The sequence below is a fragment of the Sciurus vulgaris genome, assembly GCF_902686455.1.
Source record: "Sciurus vulgaris genome assembly, chromosome: 14".
Taxonomy (NCBI): domain Eukaryota; kingdom Metazoa; phylum Chordata; class Mammalia; order Rodentia; family Sciuridae; genus Sciurus; species Sciurus vulgaris.
In genome coordinates this window covers 1,330,158-1,357,282 of record NC_136475.1, presented here as the reverse complement: position 1 = coordinate 1,357,282, position 27,125 = coordinate 1,330,158, and the positions used below count along the sequence as shown (strand labels likewise).

At 51.1% G+C, this 27,125-nt stretch overlaps 1 protein-coding gene across 1 annotated transcript in view; it reads right to left on the bottom strand.

Moving 5' to 3' along the window:
• The window catches only part of POLR1A (RNA polymerase I subunit A), a 55,140-nt gene that overhangs the window by 27,580 nt on the left and 435 nt on the right, over positions 1-27,125 (bottom strand). The window contains exons 2-13 of the mRNA XM_079111242.1: positions 25,033-25,237; positions 23,733-23,882; positions 19,081-19,188; positions 18,154-18,239; positions 17,928-18,031; positions 14,313-14,399; positions 13,151-13,256; positions 12,839-13,001; positions 10,801-10,971; positions 10,581-10,703; positions 8,518-8,748; positions 5,186-5,440 (exon numbers count right to left, since the gene is read on the bottom strand). Of these exons, the coding sequence (XP_078967368.1) occupies positions 5,186-5,440; positions 8,518-8,748; positions 10,581-10,703; positions 10,801-10,971; positions 12,839-13,001; positions 13,151-13,256; positions 14,313-14,399; positions 17,928-18,031; positions 18,154-18,239; positions 19,081-19,188; positions 23,733-23,882; positions 25,033-25,237 (1,789 nt within the window). The remainder of the gene's footprint in view (positions 1-5,185; positions 5,441-8,517; positions 8,749-10,580; positions 10,704-10,800; positions 10,972-12,838; positions 13,002-13,150; positions 13,257-14,312; positions 14,400-17,927; positions 18,032-18,153; positions 18,240-19,080; positions 19,189-23,732; positions 23,883-25,032; positions 25,238-27,125) is intronic.

Genomic DNA, 27,125 nt, shown 5'->3' with positions numbered 1-27,125 from the left:
CCTCCTGTCCAGCTCATGCCCTGAGCACGGCCTCCGAGGGCTCCTGCTCTGCCACGGGGCCACTGTCCTACATGAAGACCGCTGCGCGCCCAGCTCCCCAGGCCTCTGCGCCTGGCCCCATCTGGGGCCACACAGTTTTGGCACTTATGCGTGAAGTCGGTCTGGTGGTGCCAGTGCATTCCTGTTTCCATACTTGGGTTTTACGCTTCAGTATCTTTCACACTTCTGGCCTGTTCTCCTACAATCAGCCGTCCATTCCTGTTTCCGTACTTGGGTTTTATGCTTCAGTATCTTTCATACTTCTGGCCTGTTCTCCTACAAATCAGCCGTCCATTCAACAAGAGTTAGTCGAGAGGCTGCTGCACCCGCGCAGGCCCACGCGCTACACTCAGGCATGATACGGAAGAGCCAGGCAGGAAGTACGCGACCACTGGGCAGCCTACGGGCATGGAAGACAATCACAGGACTGGTCACCACGAGGACAGGCAGAAGGGGGCGCTGCAGGGAGGCAGGGGCCAGAGGGCCTTGACTGTCCACGGTGCTGCACGTGGTTCAGGGTGGGCCCAACGATGGCCTTACGAGATCTCAGCCTGGGGGCACCTTCGCCTCGTGGTGTTTGTGAGCCCCGGCGGCCCGGGCTGTGTCTGTCAGGCCTGTGTTCGTGACCACAGAAGGCACGCTCAGGTCAGATTCCCTGGGCTCCACAAACTTCTCCACGAGGACAGGAACCTGAGAAGACCTGGGCTTCGCTGTAAAGACTTCTCATCTGATCATTCGTTAGATCCGAGTGTCACGGCCACACTGGTGACCGCAGCTGAAGGAGCTCAGATTCGCCCATGGAGGAGCCACAGGAACAGAACTGGCACACCAGGTCAAAGGCCGGCCTCAGGCAATCCCTGTACTCGTCCCCTAGAAGAGTGGTCAGGGAAGTAAGGCGAGGTCCGGGCTCACGGCCCTTCCCTGAAGGCCCGTAGGCCAGCCGAGGGGCGCTTCACTCCACCTCTGTGCCAAAGACAGCCTGTCGGGCGTGGGGACACCCAGGCGCGTCTTAGGCATCGGACTTATCTGCAGTCCTTGGGGGTGGACGCGGACTTCCTTGTTTTTTTCCTTTAGGGAACATAATCACGAGCTACGTGAGGGACATGACTCTAATGCCTCTGTCTGTCCAGACTCTTACATGACTAGAAAATCACTCAAAGGGCTTTCCATACAACAATCACAAATTCTCGGGAGGTATGCAGATTACAGCTATTGCTAAAGGTCTACATGTAATTCTGAGTTTCTTAAACCCCATCTAGGATTAGCAAGAACATCTCTGAAGCTGTGTGTTGATCACGCCTGTAATCCCAGCAACCTGTGAGGCTGAGGTAGAAATACAAATTCAAGGTCAGACTGGACAACTTAGAGACCTGTCTCAATATGAAATTAAAGACAGATGCGGTGGCATGCGCCTATAATCCCAGCGACTTGGGAGGCTTAAGCAGGAGGATTGCAAGACCGAGGTCAGCCTTAGCAACTTGATGAGGCCCTGTATCAAAATAAAAGATGAAAAGGGTCGAGGATGCAGGTCAGTGGTGAGTGCTTGCCTAACACATGTGAACCCCTGGGTTCCTGCCCCAGCACAGAGGGAAAAACATTTCTGAATCAAAACTCCAGAGAGTTCTCAGCAATCCTGTTTCACTTAACACCACAGCAAAATGACATTAAGATTGATGTCTCTGGTCAGAATGTTTAGGAAGTAGGGTATTTTGTATCTTGAATTTTCTAAGGAAAAGTCAGGATGACTTGTTTAAAAACTTTCCACAGAGCTGGGTGCTGTGGCGCATGCCTGTAAGTCCAGCAGCTTGGGACGCTGAGGCAGGAGGGTCACCAGTTCAAAGCCAGCCTCAGCAACCTATGGAGGTCCTAAGCAACACAGCAAGAAGCTGCCAAAAATAAAATATAAGAAGGGCTGGGCTCCTGGGTTTAATCCCTGGCACCAAAAACAAAAAACCCACCTCTCTACAGAGTGCTGGCCCTCAAAAGGCACAAGCAATCAGAAGGGGAAAGTTACTCTCCACGAAATGGTGGCACATGCCGGCAACGCTAAGCCAAGCAGCCAGACGCAGGAAGTCAGGAGCCAAGCGTCCCCTCTCATCTGCAGAAGCCAGAGTGAAGTACGGGGGAGCGGGGGCAGGAGAGGAGATGGGTGTCATGAAGACAGGGAGCAGGAAGACGGGGGTCCTGGGGTGAGACCAACACACACGTGCAAAGGTACCCAAGGAATTCCACCTGCACGTGTGTGTGGAAGACGCCGATCAAACAGGGAAATGCGAGTGGAAGCCGGTCAGTGGAGGTGGGGACAGAGCAGGGGAGGGAGAGGCAAGGTTCTCTCAAAGTGAACTCAATGCTATGTTTAATTATAATGCTCTAAGTCCAGTTGTTTTCTTGGAAAAAGAATGGCCAAAGTCCCATTCGCCTCTCACTTTACAAAGACACCCTGGAAGTCTGCCTGATACAGACAGACAACAATAAGACATACTTCCATCTGGTCCTATTGGTTAAGGATGAGGACTTCAAGGTGGAAAAAGGGAAATCGAGAAACACCAATAAGGGGCTAGGGTTCTGGCCCAGGGGTGGGGGGCTTGCCTCACAGGTGCGAGGCACTGGATTCAATTTGCAGCACCACATACAAAGAAATGGATAAAACAAGGTCCATCGACAACTAAAATAAATAAATGAAAAAGAAAAAACATGAGTAAAAATGAGCAAAACACCGGGCACACGTGAGCTCTGGGGTGGATCCCTGGTACTGTGAGAAGACCAAAATAAATCAGCTTCCTTCATTTCATCAAACTACCACTTGTCATCTTAGGACCTTGTCACCAAAGACCTGCTGAATTTTTATAACCTTCAGCAAAAATGAGGATTTCATCTATTGGTAGTTATACTAACCAATGAATTTTGTTATCAAGCATCAAAAGCTTGTTTTCTGACAAAAGAAACAGAAAGTGAACAGAACTCTCAGGTCTTCTCTCCAAGTTTTCCTCTTTAAGAAATTAATTTTCTCTCTCTCCTTTTTTTATTAGCACAAGCACATTTATTACAAACCAAAGGGATGATCCTAGCTAATCCAACACTCTGACGTAGCCGCCTGTGGGACACGGTGACGGAGGTCACCGCAGGATGGAAAGCAAAGGCAGCGTCCCTCCTGCAGCGCGTTCCTGCCACGGTGCCGACGGGCTCTGCCCCGCTCTCTCGGGAGCCCCACTGCCAACTCCTACTCCTCCACCCCGAGTCTGGGCCTGCCTGACACCCCACTCCTGACGCTGACCAACGTGGTGCTGTGACCCGCAGCCGTGGTCTCTTCAGACCCCTCTCCCAGCTACCAGCACACCATGCTGTTCACAGCATTCCCAGTTTTCATGCTGGGATTCTGGCCAGTTAGTCCCACTCCCTGCTTTCATGGGGTCATGGGAACCTCTGCTGTCCACCAGGCCCCACCTTCTTTCCAGCTGCTGAAGGGTGGCATGGTGGGTATGGAGGGCTGGTGCACTGGCAGAGGGGAGCAGTTGGGTAAGGGTGGGTGGCGACTGCGCCAGGCGCCACAAGGCCTCATTAAGCCAGCTGTGCGGGACCAGGACATGAACTTTCTGACGAGTTTCCCGGCCTGGGTTCTCCCCAGCACTCACAGGCCTGAGCAGGTGAGGAGCCTGCCCTCTGAGAGGAAGCTTCCTCTGCTCAGTTAGGATCGAGCAGACACTGCAGTGCACTGGTCTCAGAGCTGCAGAACACCAAGTCCCCACATAGCGATTGCCACGGGTCTCTGTCAGCAAAGAGTCATCTGCAACTCCCCGGCAGAGACTGTGGGATGAAATGGGACTGCCAGTCAGAGCTGCAGCAGTCCCAGGGGCCATGTCTGCTCTGTGCCTTCGCCCGGTCGCAGCTGTCAGCAGGGGATAAGCTGGGGTGCAGACCAGCACATGGGCAGTGGACTGGAGTCCTGGCCTCTTTACTGGCCGGCGAGCTTCTCTCTTGGCGACCCACCTCATGAGGGTGGAGATGCCGGCAGGGAACGTGTGCAATGGCCCACGGCGGCTGAGGCCCACGGCCTGTCGGCAATGCACAGCTTCTTGCTGCCATCGCTGTGGCCACCTATGGCTGCTACTGACAGGAAGGAAGGGCTCGTTTCCACATTAGCTCCAGCTCCTCAGCAAACTGAGCTGACCCTCAGCACCTCCCTGCCTCTCCTCCCTCCACTCAAAGGTGGGCAGAGAGAGAAAGTGAAACTCAGCTGGGTCCTGTGTGAAGCTGCAGCACTGAGGTGGGACATGGGGCTCCTGGCCACCTGCGGGAGAAGCAGCTCCTAGGGGGCAGGTGCCCGAGGGCCTGGGCCTCTGCCCGCAGCACAAGGCTCCCTCTCCCTCCTCCTCCTGGGGTCCTAGGTCGAGTGGCACCGACTCTCTTGGACTGCGCGAGGTGGAGTGAGAGGCCGGCACTCTGCAGTGCTGCCCGGAAGGCGGGTCCCTGCGTTGTATCGTTACTCCCAACTCTCTCAAGTCCTCCCCAACCCGAGGCAGTGACACGTAATTGGGGTCTGCCGCAACCTCAGTGGCCGGTGCCTGATGAGGCCTCTGCCCTCTGGGCAGGTGGAGAACCCCACCCCTTCTCCTGCATCCAGCCCATCTCCTCTGCCCCTCCCATGAGCACTCAGGGACCCTGCAGTAAGCCAGCTGGCTGGCCAGGTGAGGTCACCTCCTTCCCACGTCTGTCTGGACAGCTGTGACTCCAGGGGACTGCCCTTGAAGCGCAGAAGATGCCCTCAAGGGCTCCAGGGGAACTCGCCCAGTCCCTTCTAAAAACTCATGCTTGTCAGAACTCAAAGGGTCCAAGTCACCTGTGCCACCACGTTTCAGATGCCCATGCCTGCCAGGGGCCCGCAGGTCGCAGAATCCAGACCAGTCTGCTACACAAGACCTTCTACCGAGCTACTGGACTTGGCTTTCTGGGATGGCCAGACACTTAGAAACCTCAGTTTCTCTCCTGACTTACTATTTTAGGCAACTGGAGGGCTGAGAACCCCCCTGGAAGAACCCAGGACCCCTTGTTCTGTGTGCCCCTGCCCTGGAGCTGCCCACGGGGCCCAGGTTCAAAGTGCCACATCTTGCTGGCAGTGACTGGGGAAGGGCCTTAAGGCCAGTCCTACCTTGGGAACCAGGTACTGCTGATCAGTGCAGGCCAGGACATGGGCCTCGGCCCGGCCTAGCTCGCTCTGGGGGAAGTGGGCATTCATCTCGTCCCCGTCGAAGTCGGCGTTGTAGGCCTTGCAGTTGGCGTAGTGGAGCCGCAGGACTTTCTCTCCCGGCAGGATGCGGGCGTGGTGGGCCTGAATGGAGGGCCTATGCAGGGTGGGCTGTCGGTTCAGCAGGAGAACGTCCCCATTCCTCACGTGCCGGCACACCTGGGGCAGGGCAGAGAGCAGGTGGGCCGGGGGAGCCACACATCCTCCCTGCTCCTCGGGGCCCATCTCATCTTGGGCCCAGCGGGCTGCCTGCCGCAGGCGCCAGGTACCTAAATGCAAGGTGTAGAGCCCTGGAAATCTGGGAAATATTCTGGCTTCCTGGTCCCAGCCCTGCCAAGTCCCAGTCCTGTTTCTGCGCTCAGAGGCACAAGGAACAGGTGAGGCCATAAGTCTCTGTCTAGTAGCTGCTGCTTGTTCAGGGACACACACCCTTTCTAGAGTCCTGCATTCCTCTGAGAATCCATCTTAAAAAAGTAACAAACACAATTCCTGAAGGCTGAACGCCTGCATGGAACCACAAAATCCCCAGGTCTGAAAGAGTTCGGTGGCCCTCTGAAATCCCCGCACGGCCGCATGTGAGTGTGTTACTCTAAAGGTGGTTCCACATTCTAGAACAATTAGCCCAACTTCACCACGCACAGCCAGGACTGGAAGACAGCGTTCTTGATTCCCAGGTAGATGCCCCTGCAAACATTTTCTGCATTTGAAAAATCAGTAAAATGGTTCCTGCAGTCCCAGCTAGTCGGCAGATCAAGGGCTCGAGTCTAAGACTTCCCTGGGCGGTGCAGTGAGGCCCTACCTCAAAGAAGATAGAAAGAGCGTGAATGGCCAGTCTTGTGGGACGCTGTTTGAAAACCTCGACTAGACCACTTGAAAGGCACTGCTTCAGCCTGATGAGCAGAGGCGCCAACCAAGGCTGCCTATCTGCGCGCAGAGCAGCGTCCCCAACAGCAAAGCCTAGAGTGCGGTGCCCGGGTGGGCAGAACGTCCCAGCGTGCCTGCCCAACGCTGGGACGACGAGAAGGCGCTTGCACACACGGGCCTGCGAGGCCAGCAGGGACGCATCCCAGCAAGAAAAGGCGCAGGCCGCATGTGAGCAGCAGGCGGGGGCCCCGGCCCGCGCGCCGGGCTCTGGGCACACAGGGAAGGGGGCCTGGTCCTCCCTGAGCCACAGCGGTGGGAAGGATAGCAAGGCACAGGTCCACACCCTGACAGCTACATCTCACAACTTGCAGAGTGAAAAACAGAGACAGACTTGAGAGGATCAAAAGCACATGTGATTTACGCTCTGAAGACAACTTCCCAAGTCACCACCAGTCAGCCTTCTGACTTCCCCAGCGCCTGCTAAGGCTTCTAACCCCTCATGTTAACAACCAGGCTCCCTAAATAATGACCGTAGACCACACTTGAAAACAACTGCATGAAGCCAGGTGCAGTGGCACATGCCTGTAATCCCAGCGGCTCAGGAGGCTGAGGCAGGAAGATTGCCAGTTCAAACCCAGCCTCCGCAACTCAGCGAGGCACTAAGCAACTCAGCAAGACCCTGTCTCTAAATAAAATACAATAAAAGGCTGGGGATGTGGCTCAATGGTCAAGAGTCCCTGGGTTCAATCCCCACTGCCAAGAAAAAACAAAAAAACTAGGTACTCTACCACTAAGCCACATCCCCAACCGTTTTCACTTATTTTGGAAACGGGCCTCACTAAGTTGCTGAAGCTGGCCTTGAACTTGAAATCCCCGTGCCTCAACCTCCCAATTCACTAGGATTATAGGTGTGCATCATGGCACCCACCTCCACCTCAAGCATTCTGAAGGGCCCTCCGTAGCAGCCCAGAGGAACATGGTGACTCAGTGACAACCCACTCCTACCCTGCATCTCCTCTAGGTCACAGCAACAGGCCGGGGAAAACAACAGACTACCTCAAGCCTGTGTCCTCTCATGTCGTCCACTTTATGAGGCTGCCCTGGAGGGTGAGCTCCAGAAAGGCCTCGAGGTGATAAGGTGCTTCCTCATGCTCTCCGCCTTCCTGGCAGCTGGCCTCAGTTTCCTCAGCTCGGAAAGCAAGAGGAAACCCCCGAACACCAGAAGGCAGTCCTCAGCACCCAGCAGCCCGTCTCGCTACAGCAACTAGGGGACTTCCCGCCTTCCCTTCCCGTGGCCAAGGAGACCTCAGCCCAGGGTTCCCATGAGCATGGGCCAGGGCACTGGCCACTGACTGCGTCACACAGCCAAATCTTCTTCCTCTAGCTTCTCCAGGGAGCAGCACCCCAGACCTATGGCCTAGGCCCAAAAGCCCAGGCAGGGCCTAGGATCTGGGTCTAGCAAACTCTGCGCAGCTGGGCAGGCATGCTGGCCAGTCTGGCAGGCACCAGCCAACCCAAACAGACGCCCCAGAGGACCGGCACTCCTCTGCCAAGACAAACCCCAGGCCTTTCCTTTCCTTGTCTCTAAACAAAGACCTCAGTGAAACTCAGCATGCCCTAGTGCCCAGGTCAGTCTCCTGCAGGCCTGGGGCCAAAGGCCTACTTCTGCAGCTGCTGGGCAGGGAGCAAGCTGAGGCTGTCCTGGCCATTTCCTCCTCCTTCATGAGGCCCAGGGGAAGAGGCCAGTTTCCCACCTCACAGAGGAATAGGGCCCAACCTTCCTCCTCAGCTCTTTTGTAGTCCAGCCTCACCAGAGCTCGGTCTCTCCTGCCCAGATGCCTCTCAGCCTTAGCCCTGCCCTCATTCTCAGCCAACACACCAGCCAGTCTTCAAAGACAGAACCTGAGAGCACCGTCGCTCCACGAAGAAGCATTGCTCAACACCGTGGAGATGGTGAAGACTGAGCTGGCTGTCCCCAGTGCGTAGACCTGGCTAGGGGGTCATTGGCGACTCCCCCCAAGCAGGACGGGTCTTACTGGGCAGACACAGTGCGATGTCCTCAGCAGCCCAGCTCATCAACCGCACTCTTTACAGTGGGACATGGACTGCGGCAGCATTGTGAGCAGGCACCAGAGGCGGTAGCTAAGACTCCTTTCCACAGAGCACTCCTTGAACTGCAGCAGGCAGAACTCTCCGCAGAGCCCACCAAGGTGCCTGAGACCCACCGAGCTTCTGATCGGCACAGGGAGTGCATGCTTCCCACGAGCTCCAGGGATGCAGTGCTGCTGATCCTGGGACCACCCTTTGAGTAGCCGGGGGAAGGCAGCATGGGGGAGATGGCTGGACCCCAACCAAACTTTCCCACTACTCACAATTTTTGTCCCCTGGGGCTTAGGTGCCCCAGTGGCTGGCGTCAGGAGCTGTTTGGCCACGGCTTCGCGCTGGCTCCCGTCCACAGCGCTCAGGGCTGTGCGACTGCCGTCTTCGTTGATGACCATGGAGGCTCCCGGGTGCACGTTGGGACCATTGATGACTGCCTGTCTCAGTTCCTGAACGTTCCAGGGGGTCACTGGCTGAGGGTAGGTCAGTTTTGTTGCAAATACCTAGAAAAGAGGAACAAGCATAGAATTCAGGTCACAGGTTCTGCCCAAAATCTGCCTCCACAGGCTGTATGACACTCCCAAGGTGTGGGGAGCCGTCTGCTCAGTACAGACAACCCTCGGCCACTGAAGCCATGTCCTGTCTGTCAGCTCCAGGGCTGTCCTGCCAGACTCACTCTCTTACAGGAATGCAGTGGCCTCCTTTTCCAGCAGTCTGAGAAGCTAACAGAAACGCCACAATTTATCTATTACAGCTTTTTAACCCATTAAATTTTATCTTTCTCTCATATGCCAATAAGCTCAAAGTGCCCAAAGGGACCATGGCACGAGACCCTCACTGGAGACAGGCGGCAGACACCTGCCCTGGACCACTGCCCGCTCCCAGCCCCAGCACAGCTCTGACTGACCACAGCACTTCCTGAGAGCAGGCGCAGCCTCGGAAGCCCTTCCTTCGGCAGTTCTGATAGCCACTGTAAGCAAGGTGGCACTTGAGGTGAAAACAATCTGCAAGTCTGACCCGCAAGGAAAGGCAGGGCCCTCCAGCAAGGCCAGGCTCTGAGCCGGCCCAGGAGAAGCATGTCCCTGAGTCTCTGGGCTACTGGCTACTGGGATGTTGAAATCCCCTTTGACGCTTCAGAGACTAGGCGGCTTCTCTAACGGTCTCTAAGAGGGGCCTTCCTGGACAGCCCCACCTCCACCCTCCCACAGTGACAGTGTGACCGTCTGTGTACTACTGTCTATCTCCACTGCGGAAAGGCAGCTTGGAGAGGGAGTGCGCGGGGCTGTCTCGAGCTCACTGCCCAAGCGCATCTCACCTCCCTGCGCTGGACACCTGTCAACAGTGCTACTCAGGAAGGCTGTGCTATGGGGGCCAAGAGATGTGGTGTCCACCTGCCCTTTCTAGCCACCCTGAGTAACACTCCTGGGCCTCCATGGCCCTGAGATGTGGGGCAGGTACAAGGCATGCAGAGGGTCACCTCAGAGTCTCTCTCAGGGGACAAACCATTACCAATGAACCCAGATCTAGGAAAGAGAAGCCTAGAAAGAACCCTTGGGAGGAAGGAGTGAGATCGCACTGAGTCTCTCCCAATGCTGGGGACTCTAGGCACCACCAGGTCCAGTTCAGTGGGGGCAGCCCCGACCTATGTCCAAAGAGGGCGACACACAGGCCCTGAGCCTCTCCTGCCAGGGTTGGGAAGGAGCTGCCTGGTCAGCTTTGGCTGCGAAGCCTGTGAGGCAGGGGGCACAGAACTGAGCCTTCCCTGCCTCTCATCTCCTGGCACGTCACCCCCTGCCCAGGAGGCTGGCGTGTCCAAGAGAGAACGCTTGGGCTCAGCTCTGCTCATCACCAGCACCTCCGAGGCAGGGGCGGTGTGTGTAGAAACGAGACTCCATGGAGGGAATTAAACCATCTCCATGTTACTGACCTCGAGGTCCATTAAGAGAAAGTCGATCAAAGGACTGCTGCTAACAGCACGGTGGGGAAGTGAGAAGAGGAAGCCTGCTCGCGCAGGAACCCAAGCGGGCGGGCGGGGGAGCCCGACACCAGCCGGGGCCGGTGGCAGGCACACCTGTCCTCTGGGGCCCTCCACCAAGGGCCCGCGCTTCTGCAGGGAAGGAAGTCCCCTGCCCTCTTCCTCTCTTGTTGTGACTCATGGAGTGGAAGTGTGGCAGGGGCCTGTGAGGGGGCAGCACAGTCCCTTCGAGGCTTTCTCCACGTGGGGAAGAGACGGTGCCACCCGAGAGCGCTCCCCCTCCTGCAGCCTCCCGCAGCCTTCCTGACACTCCGGCCTGCCGCCCACCAGCAGTAAGCGAGCCCCTCCCAAGACTCGCACCATGGGAACTCCGATTTCGTTGGTGTTGATGTACATGTCCGGGCAGATGACAGAGCGGGCCGCGTAGTCCACCCGCTTGCCCATCATGTGCTTTCGGAACAGGCCCTCTTTCTTCTCCAGGATCTGTACAGAGTGAAAGTTCACAGCAAACACCGTTCATTACTTTCTCGTCTCAACATCACTCACCACAGCCAGCAAGGGGACTCCACCTCCTGCGCACCTGTCTGATGCCGGGGTACTTTTCCATCATGAGTTTGTCCATCTCGCTGTCAAACACAATGTTGACGTGGCTCTGAAGGCGAACCCACATGTTGTACAGTTTGTCTGTGAGAGACTGGCCTGGCAGCGTACCTAAGAAGGATCGGTCCACAACCATTGAAGAGTCTTTTTCCTGGGAAAATAAGACCAAGAAAACAGGGACAATGGGGGAAAACCCAAAAGGTCTGCCTTGATTGCATTCTTCTTTCCTCCCCTGTCCTGACCAATGATGAGCCCTGGATGTGCCTCTGAACTGAGAGCTGGTGGAGAAGCGTGAATGAGCCTGTCCCTAAGAGCATCCACAGGACATCACCTCCACATACACTCACCAGCCCACCTCCTGGCAGTGGAATGAACTCAAGTGTATGTGCAGGCGTCTCTCTTAGGGCAGCCAGTAGACACAGTAAGAGCTGGAGCCTATGGCAGGGAACCTCCTAACTCCACCCCATGTCCACACATCTTTGGAAAATGCCACACAACCAAGTCACATATGGAATTTCAGTTTTGCTTGTGGTTTCAGAAAAACTTGACCCACTGTACTTATAAAAATGTAGGTAGAACAACTTCTTAAAAGGAAAACTTTGCCACACAGTGATCTACAGCACTAACTGATGCAGGTCTCTAAGTGGGCTCCGCTGCTGGCTTATCCCCAGGCCTGAGTGTTCAGGCACTGGACACTGGGTATTTCTGCCCCAGTTCCGTCTCTCCTCTTTTCCCTCCCCTGCACAGGCTGCCCTACAGCACCATCTACTGACAGCAGCTGGCCATCTGGTCCCGTCTGGCTGTACATGACCAGGAGACAGATCCCATGTCCTCCAGTGTGGGTATAGGAGAGAGGAACCTTGGATGTGCCAGGGGAGGTGGGTCAAGAGCCATAGGAGAGAACCCTATGAGAACCTGCAGAACGGGCCTCACCTTTAGTTATGGGGGGGAGGGGGGGCGTGCAGCTGTCTCTGCAGAGGACAACTGGCCCTGCACAGGACCCACGGTCACCTGTCAGCCTAACTTGCTGCTTAAGACATTCGCTGGCTCAGGGCCACAAGGTCGCTGGTAAAGTGAGTAAGGCCTTGTCCCCCATCGAGGCAGTGGAATAAGGGAGGCAGGGCAAGAAACAAGAACATGCCTACCAGTCAGAGGGAGATACCCTGGAACCAGGGAGGATGCTGTTCCTGCAGAGACCAGGCCTTCTTCCCCCAACAAAGGCATGCCCCTACTTTCAAGGGACACCAGGATGAAATTCTCACCCTGGTCACTGGATCTGATGGTCCCACAGTCTCCCTCCCACACTGGACCAGTGTCTGTGGTTAGCAGGGGTCTCTTACAGTGAGGCTGTTAAAATACGTACAATGGCTCATGAAAGAAGACTCCAAGAAGAAAGTCTGGGCAACCGGAGCACAAGGCCCAGGAGACAGTGGTACCACCCTGCCAACAGGCCTAGCTCGCAGGCAGCCGAGAGCCTGTTACCCAAGGCTGGAGCCGGCCATGTCTAGCTGTACCCAGAGAGCACCCTTGGGCTGGGATGTCCTTTAGCGACCTCAGCAAGCCGAGTGCTAACTCGTCAACACACCCACCGAAGGCCCAGCGCTGAGCAGGTTCAGGAAACAGCAGCTACAATAGTCCTGCTCTGTGAAACTGCCTCCTGACCCCAGGGAGCCCAAAACAGTCCCAGCCGTGTGACCCAGGAGGACGTCTTTGAGTCTGAGGGAAGTAGGCTATTTTTCCTGGAGCTGCCAGCAGCTGGTGGCTCAGAAGAGGTGAGGTGTGAACCTACCACAGACCACACACGGATTGAAGTGACTCAACTGCAGGGCACCTGGCATGGTGGCTGGGGCAGAAGGCAGACTAGAGCCCAGACCTTTCTGGGCTCAGCCTGTGCTTGTCCCCCAACGCACGGCTCCACTAAGGGTACTGCCGGCTGCAGGGCACATCTGGCCAGCACTGCACCCTGCAGGGGCTGGAACCAAGTGTGGGACCTTCAACATCAGCACCTGTGTCCTGACCTCCTCTGTGGTAAGCGCTGCCACCTCACAGGGCAGCTTCTGTTCTTGGGCCATCAAAGCCAGAAGTTTCCGGATCAGAACTACATCCTTCATGACAGCCTGCAAATTCACCGTCTGGCCGTTGGTAAACATCTGGTCCCCCAGGCGATTGACAGGGCGATACCTGCAGGGACCACAAGACCAGGAGTGCTCAGCGGGGCTTGCAGCAGAGTGCTGCCTGACGGCTTGGTGCACGTGCCCCCGTGCCCTCAAGTCCTCATTCCCGCCTCGGCCAAGCTTCTCAGGTGAAATAAGACAACTGAAGGGCATTACCTGGAGGGCGGCACCACCATGAAGTCCAGAAAGAACATACTTGGGTTGAATCTGGATTCCATGCCAACATCATCCAATCCCGAGAAAAGGTAATTCAGAAAAAACCCTGTGTTTGAAATACACAAACCAAACAGACCACTTAGGCCTACAGGTTAAGGGCACTGGAAGACAGCCACAAATCCCCGGAATGAGAGGAAAGCTGGAATAGAGGAAGCCGCGGTCCAGAGCACCTTTCCTTTCGAAACCCCGACAGGAGACAGGCTCTGGGTATCACAGGCAGTATGCAAAGCAACAGCACAACCAGGGCTGAGCAGGCAGGCTGGGAAGACTTGCTGTCTCCTCTCCCCTGCACCCGACAGGGGCTGAGCGGGTTTCCTCTCCCCTGAACTCTCTGACCTAAAACCCATACATAGGAATCTATCACTCCGCATTTATAAAAATGTTATCTGTAATTAAAAGCAAAACAAAGCATTCTTAAAACAAAATAGCCTGTGCAAAGGTGTGTCAAGAGGGATCTTCTGTGGATCAAACATGTATTAAGTTCCTGGTGACGTGAAAAAGGGCTTAGAGAACATGAAAGAAAGGAACGAGGGCTTGTCACACAATCACCAGTTACTAGGGTTTTTCCTGATGCCCTGAATGGTTCCTCTGTAAGTGCCCGTCCTTCTGAGACGTGGGCTGGTGTGCCAGAACAGCGCCCGAGAGCCTGAATATACTCACGGGTTCTGCTCCACACTCCAAGGGGAGTGGGGCTTTCCTTGTTGTAGGGAACAGAAATGTATGAATATTCTGATTTTTTTTAAAAAGTTCATTCTTAATTCTCAAAAGGAATTCCAAACCTTTAAAAGGACATTCACTAACAGGCACTGAGGAGGTGGTGAGGGACACCGAGCTTCCCACAACATGCTGGACTGCGTAAGCGAGGCCCACTGTAGCTCCCAGGAGACGACCAGGCTGCTATGCTCCTGGCTGAGTTCTTGGTGTTGGGTCCCCAGCTTCGAATTCAATGTGCCCTGAGACTTGCCCCAAACCTAAGGGTCTACTTCAGGGGACAGCTACGGTAACCACGACCTTGAAACACCCAAATGAAAAGGAGGGTCAACAAGCTGAGGAAACCGGCCATTGGAGAGGACAGAGGCTCTCTCTTTGGCTGGTAAAGTACCTTCATTCCTCCAAATGGAAAAGAGATGCTCCTGGGCGCTGCTGGGGGTCAGGTACCCTCGTCTTCCCATCTGGGCTTCCTCGATTCCTGCAGCAGAAGGGGGGAAATCAAAGCACGCGTCAGTGCCAAGTCCCCTTCAGTAACTGGGTTCATCAATCCTTTTTTTTTGGTACCAGGGATTGAACCCAGGAGTACTTAACCAATGAACCACAGGCCTAGCCCTTATTTTTTATTTTGAGACAGTTTCTCACCAAGTCGTTTAGGGTCTTACTAAGTTGCTGAGGCTGGCTTTGAACTTGTGATTCTCTTGCTTCAGCCTCCCAAATTGCTGGGATTATAGACATGTGTTGGGCCAATTAACCAATTCTATCCTTATTCTGCAAAGCCTGCAACTCGACCACAAGTCATCCTTTAGGACAGGACATTCCCAGCCCTGGACGTCCCCCTTAGTATGATGTGAAGCAAGGAAAACAATGTAGTTAGCTCATAAAACCTAGAAAACATTATCTACTCTCCTGTCAAATTCACGACCTTTTTATTGCGGTGGGTTGGGGGGTTGCTAGGAATGAAACCCAGGGCCTTGTGCATGCGAGGCCAGTGCTCTACCACTGAGCCCTATCACTTTTATATATTATTTTCCTGCCCTCTGGTTTAGACAAGTGCTCAATGAGCTGACTGACAAAAGACAACTAAGCAGTGTCATTTTCTAGTTTCAAAACTATCAAACTTTTCTGAGACATGTCCACCGAAATTAAGCCTTGCTCCACTTCTCCTCCATGGTTTAGTCAGGGCAGGAACCACACCTTGCCCGTGCTCCTAAGACCTGACACGACGTCTGGATCACTGCACATACCGAAGAGTCACTGACGCAAGCAGGCCATTGAAAATACCCTGAAGTAACCGACACCAAAAAGCCCGACTCTCAGCTAGGTACAGTGGCCGTGTCTGTGATCCCAGTGACTCTGGAGGCTGAGGCAGGGTCCCAAGTTTAAGACCAGCCTGGGCAACTTAGCAAGATCCTGTCTCAAAATAAAGTAAAAAATAAAAAGAACCAGGGTGTAGTTGAGTGGTAAACTGCCCCTGGGTTCAATTCCCTAGGACCACAAAATTCAAGAAAAATACACCCATCCTCTTGTCTTTTCCTACACTTTAAAACCTTGTTTCCTTCCATCTCTAATTCTCTGATTAGTTTCTTTACAGTCTGCAGAAGAAATGTCATCAGAAGCTTCCAGAGACATGGCTAGCCTGGATAACAATAGATAAATCACAACTTATTTAACTAGTCTCTATTAATGGGCCATTAAGCCATGTCCTACTTTGAGCTATTTAAACAACACTGTGAGTATTTTGATTTCTTAGAATAAAGTCACAGATATGGAACTGCTGGGTCAAGGAGCCTGCGCATTTAAAGTTTTGATACCAATAAAACCAAACATTTCAACAGTTAATGCAACTCAAGGAAGCACGCGTATGTGAAGAAGAGCAGCTCCAACCTCGTGAACCACAGCGTTAGAAAGCTGTGTGTGCTCAGTGGAAAAAGAGCCACTCGCTTCAGAACAACTCAGTTCCTTCTAGAAAAGAGTATCTGAACTCTCTCCTGCACAGTCCAGGGGCTCAGGAAGATTGGAGGAACTGCCCAGCTCTGCCCCAGCTGTGTCCCACTGCAGGGCAGTCACCCTGAGGGCAGCCTGAGGTGTCCAGCCAGAGGAGACGCCCCTCCCATGTGCTACCCATGCTCCTCACAAAATACTCTGCAGCCTGCAACCAGGCCATCTGTTCACTTGGGATCCCAGAGCATCTTGGATGGCGCTTCTTTCATCTGCAATAAACGCCGTACGAAAAAAGTGTTCAGAGGTCAAATGACCTGGGAAAGACTAGATCTCAGTAGGCGGGGTTTCGTGGCTACCAGAATCCTTATTGAAGCTACTGAACTCCAGGGTCTGGGGGCACCCTTACGGATTACCAGTATGTAGGGAAGAGGCCTCACTTCTTGGTTCCCTCCAGTCTGCAAAACATGACCAGACCATGTAACAACACTAACCTGGTCTGAGTAACTGGTCACCTGCAGCCTCCTTCAAGAGCAGAGGCCACATGGCCTAGTATTTGTTGAATACAAAAATCCAACCCCACGGCTGACAAAGATCACTGTCTGCATGTTCCTAATGCATAGGCTCCTGGCTGCACCACCACCTGCTCAGGGCTGCAGCGAAAGATCACTTCAGAAATCTTTTTTTTGGCTGAAAGCACTGGAAGACTAGTGCTAGAAATCTGCCGAGGAAATAATCATCTTCCAGAGACAAGATTGTCTTTGTTCTCAACCTATTAGTATTTTCTAAAGCATCCTAAGGGCCACAGCAGCAAATCCCAACTAGTTTTAAGAAAAAAACTATCTTACGGGCTATTTGCAGGTGAGCAAAGGAAAACCACCCTTGTACTATTAACTGCTACCCACTAATCTAGCTGGCTTTCTAAATGCAGTGTGGTGTCTGGATTGGTCCTAGAACATGAAAATGCTAATAGTGGAAAACTGAAAAACTTCAAATAAAGCCTGTGATCCACTCAACAGTACTGTGCCAGCACTGAACTCTGAGTTCTGACAAGTGCACTCCACTCCGTGAGCTGATATGTTAGGGCAGACGGAATACGAAGTACACAGGGACTCTGTTAACTCTGTGCGCTACTTCTCCATAAATCTAAAATCATTTTAAATAAAGGTTCGTTACTTACTGTATGCCTGGCCAGCGTCTTCACTGTGAAAGATATCGTTCTAGGAGAACCTATGTCTGCCCGCTCCTTGTCTAGCCCTGGGAGAAGGCTTAGTGCACCTGCTGTGCACCTCTGCTCATGCAATTCCTCCACTCTGGGCAGGAGGTCTGCCATGGTCACTCCGTGGAATCAGAGTCAAAGCTCCCAGAAGCAGCCATTGCTAAGTTGCTCACAGTGCATGGCGGAGCCTGCTGTGATCACAGACTGTGCTCCTCTACTTTGGCATGCTGATTACATGACTAGAAATTCACATCCACAGCACATGCACTGAATAACAGGTACTAGTTTCAGTACTTCAATGAATCTTAACCATCAATTTTCAGAATAAACTAAGAAGAAAAAAGCATCAAGCCTACCCCCGCAGAAACAGAAGCCTGAAGGTCCTCAGCCAGCCCCTGGTTTTTTCCCACATACCCCAAGAGCAGGGCAGAACTCGGAGACTGCCGGCAGGGGTCCTGGTGAGAAGCCATAGCAGCCTTTGGGAAGTGCTTTTTGTTAAATGCTTATAGTTCTTAGAATTATCTGCCTCCATTTTTACTCCAAAATGAACCCACATTTGTTTAATACTAAAATGTTTCAACACATTTACCAGGTAAAATTCAGCATTTCTTATTCAAAAGTCTTTCAGAAAAATGACCACTGAGGCCAGAGGCAGCATGGGGCACTGACTCAGAGTGCAGCTCCACCCACTGAGCCTCCTGGGTGGGAGGCCTGGACACTGTTCCTCAGCTGGCTCACCAACATGTGGCTGAGGACCACGTGGCAAAGGGGATCAGGAACACGTGGGACACGTGTGACAGCCACACGAGCCAAATGGCCACGGAGCCCTTCCAGACCCCAGCAGCTTACCCTTGGGCTCAGCGTCCTTCTGGCTAGACTTCCTGTGCACCATGGATGGAAACGTGATTGTCAGCTTGCTGTTGTGCTCCTTTCGAATAACTGACCGCCCAGTCCTGCATGTGAGGAAAGTAGTGATGGAGGAAAACCCAACCCAACAAGACTATCAATGATGGCTGTGAGCGACCAGCCAGCACCTTCTCACCCAGAGAGGGAAAGGCAGGTGCCCAATACTCACTTGCAATGGGGACATCGCTTAGCAGACATGTGTGCCTTCCAGAAGTAAGCAATGAGTTTGCTCCTGCTCTCACACACATTTTTCACCTGTCCAAAAAAAACCAACCAAACAAACAAAAAGAAAAACAAAAACAAAAAAAAAAACCAGAGGCCCTCAGAATGCCATTTTCACCATTTCTAACCAGAGAAAATCACCCTTACTTTCTTAAGTAAGAACTTCCCACAGTGGCTGGGGTGGTAGCACAGTGGTAAGACACTGTCTAGCATGAGCCAGGCCCTGGGTCAACCCTTACACCACAGAAGTACTCAACAAAGGCCAGGGGCTCTGACTTTTAAAACAAACCTTCCCGGATGCAGATGCTATTTGTGGTGCCGCCACTTCAGGCGGCCTTGGGCTCCAAGGAAGGCGTAGCCACAGTGGTTCTGTGCCCAGTGCCAACAGGCACCCTGGGCGCTCTGTGACCTTCACATGGGCCCTGCCCCAGACCAGCTAGATCAGAACCTCTGGTGGGATGCCCACACATGAGGGGAATCAGATTTCCACATAAATGCCGCAGCTGACCACCACCCCTTTCGCTCACTTGCTGACCAAGTGAAAGCTTACACGGTGCTACAGGGAGGTGGCTGATGCAGCAGTGGTTAAGGAAGCCCTGCAGGAGGAAAAGAAGGGAACAGGCCGCATTCTCAAAGTGGGTAGTGCCCAACACTACACCGAAATGACCTAACGTCACCCACCTATCTTTGTGTTGCTCTGCAGCTGGCAGTAAAGATGGGAAAACAGACATCTAGGAGTAGCTACGTAACTTGCGAGGTTACAGGCCTCCAAAGAGTCGGCTTTGGAATTTAAACCCAGGCCTACCTCAGGGAGCCCACAGCGGATAATGCCAAGAACACGTGACATAGGGAAAGAGCCACAGCAACGACTCACGTGTGTGCCCTGGGCCCCCAGGAGGTTGTTCTGCAGAACCTTGGTTGTGTACTTCTCTAACTCGTCCTGAATTTCGAAGGCAGAAGGATCAGCATTTTCTTCCAGAAACTGAAAAGAAAAAGAAAAAATGCATTACCAGAGTAAGGAAAATACAAGTCTGACATGCAGCTCTGCCAGGGCAGCCTCTCCAAGGGCGAAGAGACGGCGAGAAGGGAGCAAAGGAACGGCGCTGCCATGCCGCACTTCCAGAACAGTGAGGCGACAGTTCAAAACACCAAAGGAGAACCCCTGCCTCACTAACGGTGCCCTGGGTTCCTCAGAACAGACAAGACGGATGAAATGCCTTTAACTGTTGATCCTCTGAAGTTCTGACAGGCCTGGACAAACCAAAGGGAAAACACCTGGCGAGGTCACAGCAAATATGGGCAGGTGGAGCACCCGGCCATGTACTCTGTACCTCCGAGGAAGATACCCACACAGGTGTCCACGAGGCTTCCAGGTGCTGCGTCATCACAACACTGGGCACATTTTCCAATTCAGCAAACTCTGAAGCCCTCAGAAGGTGCAAGAGACACACCAAAGTGGAGCCAGTGCTAGGATGGCATCCACAGGACACCAGCTGCAACACACACACATGGCAAGAGGTGACGAAAGGGCGGAGGAACCACCAGCCCTCAGTCACAGAGGCAGCCTGGGGAGCCTTCAGTTCTGAAGAGGAACTGTGACAGTGCCAGACCAGCAGGTCAAACACGTGGAGCAGAATCAGCCGCTTCCCTGGAGGAAAGCAACAGCACCCAGGGCCTCCAAGATTCCCTGGCAGATTTCTAAAGCATATACAAAGTAAAAATAGACACAGAAGGATAAGGGAAGAAGAGAGCGTTTCTGGACATGGACAGTATCTTGATCTTGAAGATGACCTATAGGTGTATATGTGATCACATTTTTGTGTATTTAAAAAAAAAATTTTTTCAAGACAGTAGATACCACAAGTAATTTCGTGCCAATAAATTTAAAACTTTGGATGAGATGAACAAATTCCTAGAAAAATATAACTTACTTACTTAGAGCAAGGTTTAAGTAAGAGTAAAGGTTCGAGAAATCTCTCTCCCTCCCTCCTACCCACCTCTCTCAGATAAATTTGACCCCGGGTTAACTTTTTAGCTCTGTTCCCCTGGAAATGTGGTTAACAGTGGGAATGTCACTTGTGTTACTAGGCAATACTACTGAGGGCAAAAATGACCCTAACTGGTGAGACTGCATCTGGACCATCTATAAAAACTAAGTGGAAGCCACATCTGAACCTCCTTAACCAGGCATGTCCTTGAGGATCCCTGGCAGCCCAGCCACAGAACTCTAAGATGCTGATTCCTTTTGGGGCATTGAGTTTCTAGGTCAGGTGGCTCCCAGAGTCACTGATGTGGTCTTGTTTTGAGGCTCTGCAGTCACGTGGAGATGGCTGTGAGGACACAGCTAAGGAGAAGTGCCCAGCACTATCTTGCTGACGCACAGTGTGTCCAATCTTTGACAAACTCTCCCAGAGCATTTTAGAGAGATTCCTAAACTCATTTTAAGGCTGAGAAAATCTACATTTCCAAACTCGAAAGGCCAATATGTGAAAGGAAACTGACAAACCAATCTCACTCATGCTTACTGATGCAAAAATCCTAAGGAAAATATTAGGAAGTCAAATCCAGTAACTTATCTAAAAAGCAATATAACAAGAACAAGCTGAGCTGAGTTTATCCCAGGAGATCACCATTAGAAAAGGAACCAAGTAATTTCACCATGTTACTTAGTTAAAAGGAGACAAACTATCAGAAAACTTCAATAGATAAAGAAACAGTGACAATTCAAAATTTGGCTATCATAGCAAAATAAAATAAAAGTACAAATAGAAAGCGCCTTTGAGTTTCCTTAATCTGACCAAAAAAAAAAAAAAAAAAAAATCTGTACAAATTCAGCAACTTAACTGGTGCACTGTTGAAAGGTTTCTCTATTTTTTTTTGGAATAATTTTATTTTGAAACACTCTTAAATTTACAGAAAAGTTGCACGTTTTTCCAAGTTGTCTTCAACCATTTGAAAGTAAGTTGCTGACCTGCTACTCTATCACCTACAAATACTTGGTTGAACATTTCTATAAACAAGGACATTTTCTAATTTGACCAAAAGACAATCATCAAAAACAGTAAAAATAAAGGCTGGGAATGTGGTTCAGTGGCAGAGTGCTTGCCTAGCATGCAAGTGTTCTGGGTTTGATCCCCAGCACCAGAAAAAACAAAATAATCCACAGATAAAAAATAATTTAAAGCCAGATGTGTTGGCACACGCCTGTAATCCCAGCAGCTTGGGAGGTAGAGGCAGGAGGATTATGAGTCCAAAGCCAGCCTCAGCAACTTTCAAGACCCTGAGTAACTTAGATCCTGTCTCAAAACAGAAAATAAAAAGGGTTGGGGATGTGGTCCAGTGATTAAGTGCCCCTGTGTTCAATCCCTGGTAACCCCCCCCACAAAAAATAATAAATCATGCAAAACTATAAATTGAAACTAATAAAAGACTACCACCTAATCCTCAGACACCATTCCAATTTTGCCAGTTCTCAATATTCTCTTATAGCAAAAAACATCCAGTTCTGAGCCACCTGTTACATTTCTTGTCATGACTTTTGAATCTCATTCTAAATAGTTCCTCAATCTCCGAAGGCACTGAGGTTTCTGCAGGTTGAAGGCGAGTTCTGCGGACTGCCCCTCAGTTTAGGGTTGGCATGCTTCCTCAGGATTGGTCAGGTGGCCCATCTTTGCATCTTGAGGTGGTGGGTGATTTCAACCTGCCCCACCCAAGTGAGGGACTGCCAGGCTTCTCCACTGTGAAACCACTCTTCCTCCCAACCGTTATTCACAGAGAAGATGGAGGTGGGGTCTGTGAGTAGCCTATGATGAAACTTTGGCCACCCCTCATTCTTTCGCTTATACTGGTAAGGATGCAAGGGTTTCATGGGCTCCGATTCCATTCAAGGTTGGAACTGTCCCAGGTTCAGTCACTGTGTGCCTCTGTGACCTTGGAAATGTTCCCTTCCTCCTTGAGCACGATCTTGCTCTCTGGTATGTGATGTCCCAGCCTCAGGACCGCCACCTCTTCAGAGCCCTTTCAGCAGGGAATGGTCTTTGCAAGCCAGATGTGGTGCTGCATGTGTGCACACCACCACGTCCTGGGGCAAACCACACGCACCGGCACAGACATGCATGCTCTTCACATGGAAGCGTCTGGTCCCAACACTGCAGGACTAACCGTCCTCCCACCCACGCTCATGATGCTCTCTCCAACAGTGTGACATCTGGGGCCCTCACTGCCCTTCCTTTCCACATACACAACCCCTCTCCCAGAGCTGCTTCCACCCACTCCTGTGGGGACGCCCTCATGTCCACGCCAGGCCAGCCTCTTTGCAGGCCTCTTCTGTGCCCTGCTTGGGGTTGGCACATGGGTACCTCTCACTAATTTGGCCTTATATCACATGTGGGTCCTTTATTCCAAACGAACACCCCCTCACCCTGTCTGAGCCTGGCCGCCCTCACAGGGCTGCCCACACATACAGGGTACAGGGCTCCCTCAGCTCTGCAGGCCCATCCTTGTGCTAGATGCCCCCCCTTGAAGGCTGTCCTCCCCTTGCTGGGGTGCTTGCCTCCATGCTGGGCCACACCTCTGTGGAAGTCACTTTGTTCTGCCCTCCTGATGTCTTCAGAACTGAAGTACCAAGAAGAGAAGGAAGGGAAGGCCAAAGTTTTGTTTGTGACAAGAAACCAGGCAAGGATGCCCATGCAACACAGTGGCACACGCCAGCCACTGAAGCAAGGTGCGCCAGAGAAACAAAACATCTTTTTGCAATGACAGGACTGCCGTGAAAATCTAAAAGTAGCTGCAGATAAAGTATCGAAACTTATGAGACAGTTTTACCAGTTTGATTCAATTGAAAATCAATGGTGTTTTGCTATACCAATGCAGAAAATGAAATTTTTAATAAGGTAAGGTACTTATAATAGTACCAGAAACTCTCTAATAAATACAAATTATGAAAGGAAAAACCCACTGTTTACAACAGAGAGATCCCCACCTTATTCTGGAAATAACCAAACTGAGTGCAAGCAACAACTGAATAACCTGATAAAACCACACAATACCAAGTCTCCCCTAAAACCACACAATACCAAGTCTAAAACCACACAATACCAAGTCTCCTACATCATGGTGACTGTCTTCTTGCCAGAAGTGAATCAGTGAGGAAATAACCAGACAAACAAGAATGTTAGAGATCCTGTGGGACAAAAAAACTCACTATCTGAAAAAGAATTTTCTACATCAGAATGTTTACAGACCCAAGGGCTGTAAAGATCAAAAGCAATGCCTAAGTCTTGACAGGCTCCTGGGTCCAGGGAGAAGATGGCTCACTAATGGACAAACAGCCTCTCACTTCTGTTTTTACTAACTGTTCTTCAACTACGGGTATAGCCTCGGGTTCTGACACCCAGCTCCTGGAACCCATTTATACAGATCACACATTCTGGTTACTAGCAGGGTGGCAATTAGGGACAACATGCAAACATCTCAGTCCCCAACACTTGGCTTTCCACATTCCCATGACCACCACTTCCCACCTACCCGATTTAGGATTCGCTCTAGCTCGTACACTGCTTGTAGGGCCCCCACTTCCAGAACTCTCAGCTGGCAGACCAAGAGGTAAACCACGGCCCGAGGACAAGTCAGCATGTGGCAGTTTAAACAGGAGCCTCGGAGCAGCAGGTAGAGTTTCTGAAGAGAGGGGATAAAAAGACACAAGACATTAAAAGGAGACAAATTGTTGATGGGATTCCCAGGGTGCTCATGAGATTATGTTCCTTTTAAGAATGCCAGAACTGCCTAGATATGGATAAAGGCCTTTTTGATCCTAATTAAATATTCCCCTTCCTTTTTTAAGGTTTCATTTTAACCCATTAAAATTTGAAATTTACTTTTTAAGACATATGGTCTGAGGTAGGGAACTATTTTTACTTTATCTCAACTACTTAACTAAAACAACAAATTTTCTTATGAGATGAACAGGTAAATTATGTTCATGCATGCCACCACCTCAGTAGCTTAAAAAGTACTCATGATGGTTGGGTTAGCTGATGTGCAAAGCTAACTCCATACAGGCAGGACTACAGACAGCAGCTCCCTTTTCATCTAGCTCCTGGGCTTCCTGGGGTTTTGCTTCTCCTGCCACTGAACAAGATCCTAAAGATTAATGAAGAGGGCTCAGAGGCCTTTCCACTGAAGTTCTCTGTTACGATGAGGAGCCACCCAGCTTTTTGAAAGGCAAAAAGGCCCTGAAACAAAAGTCAAAGGGTAAATGTGAACATTTTCCCCTTATGTGAATAGAGTCAAGCTGTGGTTCCTCTCAACTGGAATCAAACTGAAATGTGTTTATTTAGGGCCACAGGTAAAATGAAGTTAGAGACTGAACATCCCGAATTCAAAAACCCCAAATCCAAAATGCTCAAAAATCCAAAACTTTTTAAATACCAACATGAGACCAGAGGGGGAAATTCCACACCTGACCTCATGTGAGAGTCACAGTTAAAATGCAGGCACTTTAGAATACCGCATGTAATTATCTTTAGGCTATGTGTGTAAGGTGTATATAAAACCCGAATGAGCTTCATTCCACCGGCAAGATGTCCCAACATGTATATGCAAATGTTCCAAATCCGAGAGTAAAATCCACAGCACCTCTGGTCCCAAGCACGTTATGAAAGGGCAAGTGTCCTTGGCCTGTATTACATTTTGCTCCCCGATATGCTCTATCTCTTTCTAGAGAACGCCTGAACTTGCGCATCGAGCATGACCTCCTCCCACACACCCTGAGAAGGAGAGGCAGCCCTCATTATCCTGAGACCCAGGTGCCTGAGGCAGCACATACATCGAAGAGGAGTGGGTTGTACACTGTGAGCGGCAGCTCAATGTGGCCCAGGTGCCCGGAGCAGTTGTGGAAATCTTGCACACAGGTGGAGCACACCTCTTTGGAATCCGCAGGGCCTAAAGCTAAGTCATACAGGCCGTTTGCTGATGGGTTCCCCAGGCTGTCCAAGTACCGAGGGTTCGTAATAGACTTAACACTTAGCTTCCTAAGGAGATAAAAGAAATCAAGGGACAATTCGGTCACCAAGTGATGAGCACAGCTCCTCTACCCACCCACTCAACAAATATCTACAGGGTATTTACTACGTGCCAGATATAAGTTTGGGTGCTAGGGTAACTGACAATCCCTGTGCTTATAGGAGGAGAGAAACAGAAAATGCTAGAGAAAAATAAAGCAGGGGAGGGAAAGAAAAATAATGCAGGGTAGGCCTGTGACCAGAAGAGCCCACGCTAAGGAGATATCTGGGCAGAGGCTCAAGGCAGATGAGGGAGCAAACGCAATCACCCAAGCAGAGGGCTTTACAGGAAGCAGCAGCAGAGCGCAAACATTCTGTAGCCAGTGTGTGACTGGGGTGTTCTGGGATAGGAGGCTGGGGTGACTGAAAGAGAGGTAAGAGCAGGGTCCAGAAGACCAGAATGACCATTCCAGGTCATGTTAAGGACTTGCATTTACTCCAACAGAAAGCTGCTAGAATATAATGTGACGTAATTAGAATTTCTAGGCTAGCACACTGTTACCAATGACACCTGCCGCTCAGGAGTTTGTTTCCCCTTTTATGAGACCAGACTTAAGGATAAAAAAGGAATGAGACTGAGATGGAAAGCTACCACAGCAAAATGTTGGTTGCGCAAAAGTAGAGGGACCGAGCAGGAGGAGCAATTGTATAACGGTTGCAGTAGCTTTATATCCAACTCCATATCCAAAAAGGTCTATGATCTTAGTGAGGGATGTAAATTTGCTCATGCTGTTCTCTGAAACTCCACAATTATCTGTTGAAAAATACAAGCAATCTAAAACATTTTTGGATGAAACTGTATCCATTCACAGTGATGACAGAACTAGAATTTCTAGGCTAGCATACTATTACTGATGGGACCTGTAGCTCAGGGATCCACTTATTCAACCAGACTGGAGGATAAAAGAAAGCAATGAGACATACAGGAAACTCAAGGCTGGAGAAAGAATCAAACATAAACATGCATGGAAATTAACTAGGGCATGCAGAAAGAGCTCGGAAAGCACTATACAGAGCCTTTGGGTGTGTTTGCTTGGTGGGGACAAAGAAGTCCCTCTGGCAAAAAGATGTTGCATGCAGAGGAAATAGCTTGAAGAAAGGCCCAGACGATGAAACATGACAGCAGTTTTGGCAGTATCCAAGAGGTTCAGGAGGGTTAGAAAAGGGATGATGCGTGAGTCTATGTGGGTTATGCTAAGAAAGTAGCTTTTATCTGAGTGGCTTCTTAAGAAAATCTTAGGCGGGTTTTAAGGTTAACAGTAGTGTGATTACATTTACACTCTGAAAGAATATTTTGACTGTAATGTGAAGGAGGGATTGTATAGGTCTAAGGGTGGACAGAAGGTGGAAGGAAAAGAATTCAAACATGATGAAAGTGTCTGATCTAAGGCAGAGGTAACAGGGATGAAAAAAAGGACAACAAATATGCAGGTCACACGTTGCAAGAGTTCAATAAGTAAATTAGATGTCAGATAGAGGTAGCTTAAACTATTTGTTTCCAGTTTCGCGCTAGACTAGGTACATCATTTGGAAAGGCAAATTCCCCCTCAGCTGGAGCGGAGGAAATGCATGTTAAACTTTTGATGTATGAGTTTAAAATCTCTGTGAAATTCAAATACTTACTCAGAAAATAGCCGAGTAAATGGAGATTCAGTTAACTAATCAGGAAAAGATATTTGGGCTGGAGACTTAAATTTGTGAGTCTCAATCGTGAAAGATTGGCACTGTGTGGGGACGATGTTTACAAGGAAAAAACGTGACAGAAAAGGGCCTGGAGGAACACCAACGTCTCAGCGAAGAGAAGAGCAGACCCGACTCAACCCTCGCGCCGAGGCGAGGGCCCCGCAGAGCGCGGACG